This window comes from Muntiacus reevesi, chromosome 19 (genome assembly GCF_963930625.1).
Source record: "Muntiacus reevesi chromosome 19, mMunRee1.1, whole genome shotgun sequence".
NCBI classification, from domain to species: domain Eukaryota; kingdom Metazoa; phylum Chordata; class Mammalia; order Artiodactyla; family Cervidae; genus Muntiacus; species Muntiacus reevesi.
This window is the reverse complement of record NC_089267.1, coordinates 223,652-238,065: the sequence shown is the minus strand read 5'-3', so window position 1 is coordinate 238,065 and position 14,414 is coordinate 223,652. Positions and strand designations below refer to the sequence as shown.

At 41.6% G+C, this 14,414-nt stretch overlaps 1 protein-coding gene across 1 annotated transcript in view; it reads left to right on the top strand.

Moving 5' to 3' along the window:
• The window catches only part of LOC136150802 (exocyst complex component 1-like), a 49,113-nt gene extending 44,179 nt beyond the window's left edge, over positions 1–4,934 (top strand). The window contains 2 exon segments of the mRNA XM_065911574.1: positions 1,024–1,218; positions 3,676–4,934. Of these exon segments, the coding sequence (XP_065767646.1) occupies positions 1,024–1,218; positions 3,676–3,828 (348 nt within the window). The 3' untranslated portion in view covers positions 3,829–4,934.
• The last annotated feature ends 9,480 nt before the right edge of the window (positions 4,935–14,414 follow it).

Sequence of the window (14,414 nt, the reverse complement as noted above, 5' to 3'; positions counted from 1 at the left end):
ATTTATAACAGTACAAGAGTCAGGATGCTAAATATAAAAGATCTTTTTAAAATCAGTCAGGAAAGCACTAGGATCCCAATATATAAATGGGTATGGGTTCTGAATGTACTTACTGAGCATATGAAAAGCAGATAAACTTCATTGCTAGCTGAAGAATATTGAAATAAAATGACAAATAAACCTTTCTTACCTTTTTTTTTTGGCTACACCACTTGGCATGTGGGATCTTAGTTCCCCATCCCCGTCCGTCCACCGGGGATCCAATCCATGCCGTCTGCATTGGAAGGGCAGAGTCTTAACCACTGGAGTGCCAGGAAAGTCCCCCTTTTTCACTTTTCAAAATGACAAAGATTTTTCTTTAATTATGATAATGCTGATGATAGTATGATAAGATAAAATAGTGTCATATACTGCTGACAGAAATATAAAGTAACTGAACTTTTCTGGGAAGCAATTTGTGTATATGAAGAGTCTTCAGAATGCTTAACAATTACACTCCTCAACTGAGGAATTATAGTCCTAGAAATTTATGCTGGACAGTCATAAAAAATGTGGGTAAATACCTATGTATGAAAGTTATTTATAGCTGTATTTATAATAGATTTTGTTTTTGATGAGTAGATTTTGCCAACTTCAAGAGAAAAAGTAAAAAATATTAAATACTTAATACTGAAGGAATGAATAAACATAGTATAGTCATTGGACGGAACATGATGCAGCCATTAAAATTTATACTTTGGGAAAAACATATCAAATATTAAATGGAAAATATAGCATACAAAATTAATCTCATTTTCATACTCACACATCAAAAGACTAGAGGGAATTCTAGTCTTTTGACAGTACTTATCTCTGAGTAGTGTGATAATAGCTGATTATTATTTTATCCTTTATATTTTCACACACCGTCTGATTTTTACACAGTGGATATATACTAGTTTATAATCAGATTTTTTTTTTTTTTTTAATTTAAGTGGTAGTGAGAGCCGTTCTTAGCCATTGTTTCTTTTCATTTCCTTGAAGCATTTGTTTGAAGGTGTGGAAGCTCGGGTGGCACAGGGTATAAGAGAGGAGGAAGTGAGCTATCAACTTGCGTTTAACAAGCAAGAACTCCGAAAAGTTATTAAAGAGTCTCCTGGAAAAGAAGTGAAAAAAGGTCTCGATAACCTCTACAAGAAGGTTGATAAACATTTATGTGAAGAGGAGAACTTACTTCAGGTATGCTTTAGTTCTCTTAACCTACCTAGATTGCACATCCTTTTATATATCTATTTTCCCCTAAATATTCCTCTAGAAATGCTATACATTTTCTAATTTTAGTGCAGGAGGAAAGCGCCATATAAAATGCAGACAAGATTAGTAAATTGTGAGGAAAAAAGGAATATTTATACAAGTTTATATGGCTATCTCTGTGTATTTTATATTTCTGTGGTATCATTTTGAGACATTAAGTTGTTTTGCTTTTGTTTGGGGACGGGTTTTTCATGACTTTCTGTGTTTTGTTTTAGTTTGGAAGGTAGTAAGGGAATGGAATGTGGAGTGATTGTGAGCATGGGAGCCTGGATATGGGTTCATAATCTGCCTCCAGGTAAAACTGCCTGGTTTGGAGCAAGTTAGTTCACCTCTCTGAGCCTCAGTTTCCTTATTTGAAAAGCAGAAATAATACCTGTACTCTCTAGGTGGGCACTAATATTATTGCCATTGCCATTTTATACATGTGAAAATCAGAGCTTGGAGAGGTAGAGTAATATGACCACGATCCCATAGCTAATGTATGATAGAGTCAGGTTTAAACCTCAGTTAGAGATGAGTAAGAATCACTCTTGATTTTAGCATCATGGAAGGCTTCATGAAGGAAAGCATTTATGTTAGTCTCTGGAAGTCAGATACTAACTTAACAGATAAAATAGAAGTGGCATTCCCAGTGGAAGAAATACTGTGAGCTAAAAGATGAGAAGCAAAAAGTGTAAGTAAAGCTGTTTAGTAAAATAGTCTTAAGCTGACTGTTAGGAATTTAAGGTTTGTGACATTTAGGATTTACAAGGAAAAATCCTCGAAGAAGGCACTCTTTGAACTGGCAGATAGAAGTGGTGTTCGTTCATAGTACCCACCCTCACCAGGTTGTCATGAGACTTAAATAGAATAATACGTGCATAAAGCCCTTTGCACTGTGCTGATGTGAAACAAGTCGAGTAAGTGTAGCCTATTGACAGCGCTGCCGTGTCAGTGTGTGTGTGTCAGGTTCTGCCTTGATAGTTGTCTAAGGTTTATTTTCTGATGGGACTGTTCATTTGTTTACTTTTTCTTGACTGAAGTACAGTTGATTTACAGTGTCGTATTGATTTCTGCTTATATCTGTCAGCAATTTAGTTTCCACTTCTAGACTATAGATCCCTTTGACTGCTCATGATTAGTCTGACTCATCTTGGTGTTCTCCATGTCATCAAGAAGTGTTTTGCATCCTTAATTTTAGATAAATTAAACTTTCATCTGCTGTGAAGTTTCATTTAATCCTTAGTCTTATTTCATACATAGTAGTGCATAGCCACATCTGTGTTGGCTATTGGAACAGATACAATAACAGCTGAAATGTAATAAACATTACTGTGTCAAACACTGTTCTGAGCACTTTACATACATTCACTCATTTAATCTCATTTGAACCTGTGGGGAAGGTATTATTATCACGACCCAGTTTACAGATAAGGAGGGCCTTGAGGCACAGAAGAGTGGTGTAACATACTCAAGGTCACTCGAGGAGTTACGAATGTTCCTTCAGGATGTACATTCTTAACTGTTGTTGTTCAGTCGTTCAGACGTGACTCTGTGACCCTGTGGACTGCAGCACGCCAGGCTTCCCTGTCCTTCACTCTCTCCCAGTTCAGCTCCGTCGCTCAGTCGTGTCCGACTCTTTGCGACCCCATGGACTGCCCAGAGTTTGCTCACATTCATGTCCATTGAGTCGATGATGTTACCTAACCATCTCATCCTCTGCCACCTTCTCCTCTTCCCACCTTCAATCTTTCCCAGCATCAGGGTCTTTTCCAGTGAGTCGGCTCTTCACATCAGGTGTCCAAAATATTGGAGCTTTAACTTCAGCATCAATCCTTCCAATGAATATTCAGGGTTGATTTCCTTTAGGACTGACTGGTTGGATCTCCTTGCAGTCCAAGGGACTCAAGAATCTTCCCCAGCACAGTTCGAAAGCATCAGTTTTTTGGCACTCAGCCCTCTTTATGGTCCAAGTCTCACATCTCTACATGACTACTGGAAAAACCATAGTTTTGACTCTACAGACCTTTGTCAGCAAAGTGAAGTTTTTGCTGTTTAATATGTTGTCTAGGTTTGTCATAGCTTTTCTTCCAAGGAGCAAGCATCTTTTAATTTCATGGCTGCAGTCACCATCCACAGTGATTAACTATTATGCTATCCTGCTGCTAAGTCACTTCAGTCCTGTCCGACCCTGTGCGACCCCATAGACGGCGGCCCACCAGGCTCCCCCGTCCCTGGGATCTCAAGGCAAGAACACTGGAGTGGGTTGCCATTGCCTTCTCCAATGTGTGAAAGTGAATTATGCTATCCTAAATGCTTAGAATATGTCTTGACAGTATTTCTACATTCTTGTTATGTATTGTTTCCTCTTGCAGTTTAGCAACTCTCATTTTCATTTTGTAGGTGGTGTGGCACTCCATGCAGGATGAATTCATTCGCCAGTACAAGCATTTTGAAGGTTTGATAGCTCGCTGTTATCCTGGATCTGGTGTTACAATGGAATTCACTATTCAGGACATTCTGGACTATTGCTCCAGCATTGCACAGTCCCACTAAACCTTATAAAAGAAGAAAAGATAAATGAAAAGAAACACTCTGAGTATACCAGACACTATTCAAAAATACCAAGCAACCGTTTTGAGAACTCCGACTTGAAATTTTACGTATTACTTAATGTCAGATAATTGGGTAATGTGTGCATGCTCAGTTGTGTCTGACTCTTTGCAACCCCATGGACTGTAGCCCACCAGGTTCCTCTGTCCATGGAATTTTCCACGCAAGAATACTGGAGTGGGTTGCCGTTTTCTTCTCCAAAATGGATGATGCCATACCACATATATTCAAGAGGAAAACTACCAACCAGTGTGGCAGTTTTATTCACCCAGTAGGTTGTGTACTAACTTAAAGCATTTATCTCATCATAAATGCCTTTATCATTTTTCTACGACTGAACAGAAAATTTTCCTTTATTGTCTCGCTTCTTGTATTTGAGAATGGTTATCCTATATGTAATTCATTGAGAGTTCTTCGGCTTTCAGTAATTCAGTATTGGTTGCAAATCACGTAACTACTAAAATACTGTATCGAATTTTTCCTTCTGAATAACTATTGTGTATATGGATAAGGGTCTTGTGAAGATCAGTTGTAAACTTGAATTTTGAGGATCATGTGATTCTGTGTAACAGTCTGAAATACATTTTCCAAAAAGTTGAAATGTGGTAATATTATTCTTAAATTTATCATGTGCTGTCATTTGTATGAAAGCAAGTCCTTATAGAATCAATACAGAAGAATTATTACATGTCATTTATCGTAAAACATAGTCAGTCAGTGGTACTCAGTGAGGACTGAATCACTGCCATAAAGAGACTCGTGTCCTTAATGCATAAACACAAAGACCCTGTCAGTGCAGCGGCTTCACTTTTCTGACATTTATTTTACTTTTGGTTACGTCAGGATCCTCACTGCAGCCTGTGGGCTTCTCTCTAGTTGTGGCGCTCAGGCTCAGGTCCCATGGCCTATGGGATCCCAGTTCCTGGGCTAGGGATCAACCCGCATTCCCTGCCTTGGAAGGCGGATTCTTAGCCACTAGGCTGCTGGGAAAGTCCCTCAGTACAGTTGTAATAGCAAAAAATTGCAAATAATCCAACTTTCCATTAGTAGTAGATGGATAAATTAAGGTGTATTCAATATTTGCCAATAGAGTAGTGAGAATAAGTGAATTTTATCTACAAAAATTACTGCAGATGAATACCAGGAAAATAATGTCAGGTTTAAAAAAAAAAAGTCACAGAATATATATCATATGATTCTATTAATATAAAAGTTCAAAATAAACAGTATTTAGAGTTACAAGTGTTGTATAACTGAGAAAAAGCAAGGAAATGATCATAAAATTCTAGAGTGATTAGGGAGCAGGAAGGGAAGATTATGGTATCTAGCAGGGGCAGGATTTTAAAGGTATGTTATGTTACTTAAACTGGGCAGTGGCTACATGGATTTCATTGTACTATGATACTTGATACCTTACACATACCTTATAAATCTTATTTTATATTAGCTCCACGTTTAATTTAAAAACAAAATCAAACTCATATGTGTGTGTATATTCTTTATTGACATAGGAAAAAACCTTAACATTTGTAGATGATCTGGAGACAAAGAAGATCCAAGGTTGGTTGGATTGCTCGAGGTTCAAGCCAAGTATGTTCAGAGCTGATATTCCACACAACAGTGACCTCCCTCTCCAGAATGTTACAGATATAAATATATTTAAACATCTAAAGACCAAACACTGTCTAATGTTTGTGTTAACAGACCAAGGTTAATTTTACCTGAGGTGCTATGGCTCTTATTTAAAGAAAAGGCAGATAGCAAAATACTTCTTAGAAAAGAATCTAGAAAAGTAAGCACGTCACATAACAAAATTATCTAAATAACTGGATAGAAATTTTGAGAAAGTAAGATGTACATGATTCCTATTAAAGATAAACATTGGTTAATTAATATGTCTCAGTTTATATTTGTGTTAGTATCTGTTTATTCTAAGGAATTAGAAACTAAGTTTAATACAGCTTTTCAAAATTAAATAAGATATTTTGAATGAAGACAGAAAAGGCAGTGGATGACTGATCAGCTACAATTTTCTAGATCTTAGAGATATGTAATATTTTGTGCTACAGATGGAATGAGAAGAGCAACATATGATAACTTAGAGAATATAAAGAAATGAAAAAGTGCTGAGAAAGCAAAAATGGCTATGCCAGGAAGGTTAAATATACAATGGTGTCTAGGAAGTAAGATTATTAATTCTCATAACTCTATGTTCTAGGATCCTCTGCATCTGCAAGTCCCCAGTTTTAATGTACGTATGAAACAACCAGGAATCTTGTTGAAATGCAGGTTTTGTATGATCTAAGACTCTGCATTTCTAGCAAGATCCCAGGTAATATCAGTGCTACAGGCCTATAACCCACAGCTGAAATTGCAAAGTTTTACAGTGGTATCAGTTCAATTCAGTCGCTCAGTCATGTCTGACTCTGCGACCCCATGGACTGCAGCACACCAGGCCTCCCTGTCCATCTCTTTTGTTTCTTTAGGTAGATATACTCCTAAGTATTTTATTCTTTTTGTTGCAATCTTGAATGGTATTGTTTCCTTAATTTCTCTTTGTATTTTCTCATTGTTAGTATATAGGAATGCAAGGGATTTCTGTTGTTAATTGTATATCCTGCAACTTTACTATATTCATTGATTAGCTCTAGTACTTTTCTGGAAGAGTCTTCAGGGTTTTCTGTGTAGAGGATCATGTCATCTGCAAACAGTGAGAGTTTCACTTCTTCTTTTCCAATCTGGATCCCTTTTACTTCCTTTTCTGCTCTGATTGCTGTGACCAAAACTTCCAACACTATGTTGAATAGTAGTGGTGAGAGTGGGCACCCTTGTCTTGTTCCTGATTTTAGGGGAAATGCTTTCAATTTTTCACCATTGAGGGTGATGCTTGCTATGGGTTTGTCATATATAGCTTTTATTATGTTGAGGTATGTTCCTTCTATTCCTGCTTTCTGGAGAGTTTTAATCATAAATGAGTGTTGAATTTTGTCAAAGGCTTTCTCTGCATCTATTGAGATAATCATATGGTTTTTATCTTTCAATTTGTTAATGTGGTGTATTACATTGATTGATTTGTGGATATTAAAGAATCCTTGCATTCCTGGGATAAAACCCACTTGGTCATGGTGTATGATTTTTTTAATATGTTGTTGGATTCTGTTTGCTAGAATTTTGTTAAGGATTTTGCATCTATGTTCATCAGTGATATTGGCCTGTAGTTTTCTTTTTTTGTGGCATCTTTGTCTGGTTTTGGAATTAGGGTAATGGTGGCCTCATAGAATGAGTTTGGAAGTTTACCTTCTTCTGCAATTTTCTGGAAGAGTTTGAGTAAGATGGGTGTTAGCTCTTCTCTAAATTTTTGGTAGAATTCAGCTGTGAAGCCATCTGGTCCTGGGCTTTTCTTTGCTGGAAGATTTCTGATTACAGTTTCGATTTCCGTGCTTGTGATTGGTCTGTTAAGATCTTCTCTTTCTTCCTGGTTCAGTTTTGGAAAGTTATACTTTTCTAAGAATTTGTCCATTTCTTCCAAGTTGTCCATTTTATTGGCATAGAGCTGCTGGTACTAGTCTCTTATGATCCTTTGTATTTCAGTGTTGTCTGTTGTGATCTCTCCATTTTCTTTCTTTTTTTTTTTATCTCTCCATTTTCATTTCTAATTTTGTTGATTTGATTCTTCTCCCTTTGTTTCTTGATGAGTCTGGCTAACGGTTTGTCAATTTTGTTTACCTTTTCAAAAAACCAGCTTTTAGCTTTGTTGATTTTTTCTATGGTCTCTTTTGTTTCTTTTGCATTTATTTCTGCCCTAAGTTTTAAGATTTCTTTCCTTCTACTAACCCTGGGGTTCTTCATTTCTTCCTTCTCTAGTTGCTTTAGGTGTAGAGTTAGGTTAGTTATTTGACTTTTTTCTTGTTTCTTGAGGTAAGCTTGTAATGCTATGAACCTTCCCCATAGCACTGCTTTTACAGTGTCCCATAAGTTTTGGGTTGTTGTGTTTTCATTTTCATTCGTTTCTATATCAAGAGGCCTTTTAGTTCCTCCCTGCTTTCTGCCATAAGGGTGGTGTCATCTGCATATCTGAGGTTATTGATATTTCTCCCAGCAATCTTGATTCCAGCTTGTGCTTCATCCACCCCAGCAATTCTCATGATGTACTCTGCATATAAGTTAATAAGCACAGTGACAAAATACAGCCTTGACGTAGTCCTTTCCCTATTTGGAACCAGTCTGTTGTTCCATGTGCAGTTCTAACTGTCGCTTCCTGATCTGCATACAGATTTTTCAAGAGGCAGGTCAGGTGGTCTGGTATTCCCATCTCTTTCAGAATTTTCCACAGTTTATTGTTATCCACACAGTCAAAGGCTTTGGCATAGTCAATTACAATGGTGTAGGCTACATCATTCATACCTCTGAACAAATTAACATAATTTGGGGTTTCTTGTTGTTGTTGTTTTGTCTTTTGGAAGACAGCTCACATGTGTGCTTGTGGCTTTAAGAGTTCTCAGCTTTTAATATTTGGCAGCACCATGATATGGTATGCTGGTATGCATAGGTCCTGAGTTGTGTCCATCTCTTTGCAACCCCATGGGCTGTAGCCTACCAGGCTTCTCTGTCCAAGGGATTTTCCAGGCAAGAATACTGGAGTGGGTTGCCATTTCCTTCTCCGGTGCGTGAAAGTGAAAAGTGAAAGTGAAGTTGCTCAGTCGTGTCCGGCTCAGCGACCCCATGGACTGCAGCCTACCAGGCTCCTCTGTCCATGGGATTTTCCAGGCAAGAGTACTGGAGTGGGGTGCCATTGCCTTCTCCGAGTACTAAGTGCATTTAGGAGCAATTCATATTTTGAAAAGAGGAAGAAAAAAGACAGTGGGGCGGATGAAAGGGGGGAGAGGAATATATGAAAAAAAGGGAAATCAGGTGATAAGAAACAATGGAGAATATAGCAAGCAAGACAAACATGAGTCTATGAGCACATGTCTTGCCCAAAAAATCTTGAGAAAGCAGCTTCTCTGAGATAACATCTCGATCAATTTCACTGGCAAGATGGTGAGTCTTTCAAGAAGTTCCAGGTAGTCAGCTAGAAGAGAAGGTAGTAAAACAGAAATTAAGAAATGGAAGGAATGTGCTTTAATCTGAATTTAAATTTGTCTCCATCTCACTTTAAACAGTTAGCCTTTCTGGATCTCCTTTCATTTCAATTATGTTGCCCTGTAACTCTCTCATAAGAGCCTATTCTTTTCCTTCATGGCACTTAACTATAATATACTACGTCTTTAGTATATCTCCCCTATATCTAAGCCTGCAGTCTTTATGACTAGGATTATTTTGTGTAACAGTATCTGTCTAGAACATGTACGTACTTAAATATTGAGTTTAAACAGTAGAAAGTGAACAGGCAGCCTTGAATTGTTAACTCATGGAAGGAGGAAACCATTGCATGAATTTCTTTACAATTCTCTTCAATGTTTAGAGCACAACTGTATTCTTGAAAGTAAGTTGCATTAGGGCAGAATCTCTGTTCTCTGCTTGAACCTAGCACCTAATGTAACTAGAATGTGGATCTCATTCTAGGTGCTGAGTGAAGGTTGTTACAAGGAAATTGGACTTACAAGATAAAGTATACTCTACTCCCAGTTTTTACCTTATACATATACAGGGTCTCCACAGTGGTATACATTCTATAAAGACTGACGAATTAAATTCATGAAGGGCCTAAATGAACAATGTCTTCTGTAGATTTCAGATATGCTCTCTTAGGGAGGCCGTGTACCTGATCTACTGTCAGCTCCTCTGGTAGACACTGTGAGCTGTGGGGTCTGCCTGCTCCTCCTGCTAACAGAGCTCTGCTTTTTACAGAGTAGGAACAGGCCAGACAAAAGTGAAACACCAAAGCTGGCATAGACTCTTGGATCCCGACCTGCTGCATATTAGAGTTGTGGAAATGTTTAAAACTCCTGATATCTGCACCCTACTCTAGCCAAATAAATATGAATCTCTGAAGATGAGGCCCAGGTTCTTACAAGCCTCCCAAACCATAATGGGCAGCATGCTTGGCCTGTTCTCAGCAGGCCATGACAGTCCAGCTCTCCTTTGCCTAGGTTTGATTGAGGAGTACATATTTGTGTAAACCCAGCTCTAGTCAGTGAGATCTAGGAGGAAGTCTGCTAAGAGATCTCGAAAGAGATTGTCCATCCTGAAAAAAAAAGAAAGTTCATAAGACATACAGGGTCTTTAGCCTCTATATCTTCTTCCTTCTTGGTATGTTGTGATAGGAGATGAGAGCCATGGCTGCTGTGATCATGAAGTAGGATTACCAGAGCCATCAAAGAAAAAGGTAAAGCATGCAATGATATATGTGTATTAAAACATGCAAGCATGTCAAAAAAATATGTATATAAACAGAGTAGGTGCAAGTGTTTGAAAATTTAGGGTATTGAATGTAATTTCTTTAATGATTATCCATATGTTACTATTAATCTTTAGAGGTTTCTATTGAATTTTCATCACACAACCATGATCCTTATGGTTTTGCAGATGATTTTAAAATACGTGCAGAGAGATCTGAGAGTTGTTTGGAAGAAATTTTGTATTGTTTTGTTAGAATATATGCATTTGCTATAGTTTAAAAGAACGCTTTATCATGGGTTGTTTTTCTGGACCAACAGCTCTTATCTTACCTCCCAGTCTTTGCCAAGCTGTAGCTAAGCCAACATTGATCCTCTGCAACTACTTTGAAGTCAGGTTGACCAGTCAATACTGTAGCACTTAGGGAAAATAGAACTTTCTAAAAGGATTTCTACGTAGTGGAATAATACAAAATTTAATCCAAAACACCACCTGCTTTCCTAAGGCAGTTTGTAGGCCCAACCAAAATTTAAATTTGAAAAAAAAAAAATATCTTGAAGTGGTTTGTATTAAAATTCACTCATTATAATTTTACTTAGCTTTTTTAAAGCCAAGTTTATTTAGCTACAGCTATAAATGAAATGAACTACATCTAACTTGTGTTCATAAAAATTCATTTCCATATTTGTTTATTCAGGAGGAATAATCTCCTGTAAGATTGCTCAAACCATAAAATTTATCACAGGGAACAGTTCTGAAAGTAGAAGAGAGCAGAGGTACAGCTAAGAGTATAATAGATGAATACTTTAACTTTTACTGATGGAGGCTGAAATTATGTGCCTCTTCCTAGGGCATCATCATTCTAAGAATTGTGATTTCTCTGCTTATTCTCTGGGTCCTTTGTCTTAATAATTTCCTGCCTCTTAGCCTTGTCTTTGTACCATAGATTGTCTTTTCTGCCTGAAAAATTATAGTATTGCATCAGGGGATATAAAATTAATCACAATAATCTAGACATGGATTGTGTCTCTTCCCATATCACAGTAGGATCATTTGGATCCTGAAAGATTATCCATCACAGTCCCCATGCTCTGCAAAGACTAGGCAGATGATTGGTCTAACTGGGCCAATCAGGCTCTCCATCTCTGCCGGGAGTGTGAATCTTGGGCAGGCGACACTGCTTGAATGAAGGTACTTAGAGTTAAATCCTCCCCGTTTCACACCAAAAGAGAACACCCATAAATGTCTTCTATAAAGATCTCCAAAGTTGCCCTTGTTTGTGATCTTCCCAAGATGAAGTGGTTCTTTTTTCTACTGATTTTGTGAATCACCCGATATTCTTCCCATATTGCAGTCGGGGAGTAGTAGGGAGCCCTTAAGTTAGTTGAAGTTAGTTTCTGTAGCTTGCAACCGAAGATCCCCAATTAATGCAAACTAAAATATGTTTATACACAGAATCAAATAAACTGTATAAGACAATAAATGGTATTTGCCAAATGAATGATACAGACAGTGTTGTAATAGCTCAGAGGAGTTAGATGTATCTGTAGTCTGATAAAGTCAAGGAATTGAGACATGCATCATTGAGTTGCTGCCACCCACCCACTGGGCAGCACCCGTGAAGATCAGTTAACAGTGTAACCTGAGCTGAGAGTTCAGACTCTGAAGTTAGCACAGGCCTCACACCCTGCCTCTCTCGGGCTGTCTGATCTTGTGCAGGTAAGTTAGTTCTGGGCCTCAGGATCCTAATTTGTAAAAGGGAAAGAGTAGTGCTTCTCTCATAGGTTCATTGTAAGGATTAAATCAGATGGTGTTTGTAAAATGTTTAGCACGGTGCTAATAAGCATTCAATTTTAAGAAGAAATGGATCAACGACGCATTTCTGAGCAACGGTTGAGCAATCAGACTCTGCTCTCCAGGGTGAGTGGATGAAATGGAGCAACATCCTTGGGCCGAAAGATGACAACACCTCACTGGGGTCCGTTCCTCACCCTGACCCAGTCACCCACCGGGCAGGCGCACCTGCGTCTTCCCAGGACAGAGGAAGTCTCTCCAGGCCTTTGTGTGCGAAGCCATTACCCACAAAGTCCTTAGAAACTTGCTAATGTTGTTTCATCAGCCTTTCCAAATCCTGTGAGGCAAAGCAGAGAAGAAGGCTTCAAGCCTCAACCAGCCTTCTGAGAAATGTTAATAAGGTTAATATCTTAGACATCTTCAACAAATTCTGCTAAATGACCTGGGAAAGAACCTCATTCACTGAACCTGAAAACTAGATATGAACTGGGTCCTGTTTCTTACTCATAACACCAGTAATCTATTCACTAGGTTGGTTTGTCTCATCCTTCATTTTAATCAGACTGCCAACGTTATGTCTTTTTTAATTTAGAATTATGTTACTAATTTTTAAAACATTGACAAATCCAAATGACCAATCAGCGCAGTTCATTTCACTTGAGCACATTAGATAGCAGAGTATGTATTGACTATGCTTTATAACATATCGAAAGTAAAGTAAGCCGTGAAAATTCTGGGCGTTACTGCTATGAGATCAGATAGTCACGTAAAAACACAAAAGCCTTGATGAATTGCCTTATCATCCAAACTTCTCATTCCGTGCTCCCCGGCGCGAGCTCGGGAGCTGCGGCCCCCAGGATCCCAGGCGCGGGCTCGTGAGCTGCGACCCCCGGGCTCCCGGGCGCAGGCTCGGGAGTGGCGGTTCCCAGGCTCCCGGGCGCGGGCTCGGGAGCTGGGGCCCCAGACTCCCAGGCTCCCAGGCGAAGACACGAGAGCTGCTGTAAACCAGTCTCCGGGCTCCCGGGCGTTTGCTCGGGAGCTGAGGGCCCCAGGCTCCCAGGCTCCCAGGCTCCCAGGCTCCCAGGTGCGGGCTCGTGAGCGGCATCTCCCAGGCTCCGAGGGGCAGGCTCGGGAGCTGCCTTCCCCAGGTTCAAAGGCAACCAGGCGCGGGTTCGGGAGCTGGGGCCACCAGGATCACAGGCTACCAGGGGCGGGCTCGGGAGCTGGGGCCCCAGACTCCCAGGCTCCCAGGCGAAGACACGAGAGCTGCTGTAAACCAGTCTCCGGGCTCCCGGGCGTTTGCTCGGGAGCTGCGGGCCCCAGGCTCCCAGGCTCCCAGGCTCCCAGGCGCGGGCTCGGGTGCTGGGGACCTCAGGCTCGAAGGCGCGGGCACGTGAGCTGCATCTCCCAGGCTCCGAGGTGCAGGCTCGGGAGCTTCCACCCCCAGGTTCAAAGGCAACCAGGCGCGGGTTCGGGAGCTGGGGCCCCCAGGCTCACAGGCTCCCAGGCGCGGGCTAGGGAGCTGGGGCCCCAGACTCCCATGCTTCCAGGCAAAGACACGAGAGCTGCTGTAAACCAGTCTCCGGGCTCCCGGGCGTTTGCTCGGGAGCTGAGGGCCCCAGGCTCCCAAGTTCCCAGTCTCCCAAGCTTCTAGGCGCAGGCTCGGGTGCTGCGGACCCCAGACTCCCAGGCTACCAGGCTCCCAGTCGAAGACACGAGAGCTGCTGTAAACCAGTCTCCGGGCTCCCGGGCGTTTGCTCGGGAGTTCAGGGCCCCAGGCTCTCAGGCTCCCTGGCGAAGACACGAGAGCTGCTGTAAACCAGTCTCCGGGCTCCCGGGCGTTTTCTCGGGAGCTGACGCCCCAGGCTCCCAGGCGTGGGCTCGGGTGCTGCGGACCCCAGGCTCCAGGCACGGCCTCGTGAGCTGCTTCTCCCAGGCTCCAAGGGGCAGGCTCGGGAGCTGCCTCCCCCAGGTTAAAAGGCAACCAGGCGCGGGTTCGGGAGCTGGGGCCACCAGGATCACTGGCTACTAGGCGCGGGCTCGGGAGCTGGGACCCCAGACCCCCAGGCTCCCAGGCGCAGACACGAGACCTGCTGTAAACCATCTCCAGGCTCCCGGGCGTTTGCTCGGGAGCTGAGGGACCCAGGCTCCCATGCTCCCAGGTTCACAGGCGCGGGCTCAGGTGCTGCGGACAGCAGGCTCCCAGGCGTGGGCTCGTAAGCTGGGACCCGAAGGCCCACAGGCGACCAGGCGCGGGCTCGGGACCTGGGGCCCCCAGGCTCACAGGCTCCCGGTCGCGGGCCCGGGAGCTGGGGCCCCAGGCTCCCAGGCGCGGGCTCGGGAGCTAGGATCCCAAGGCTCACAGGCTACCTGGAGCGGGCTCGGAAGCTGGGGTC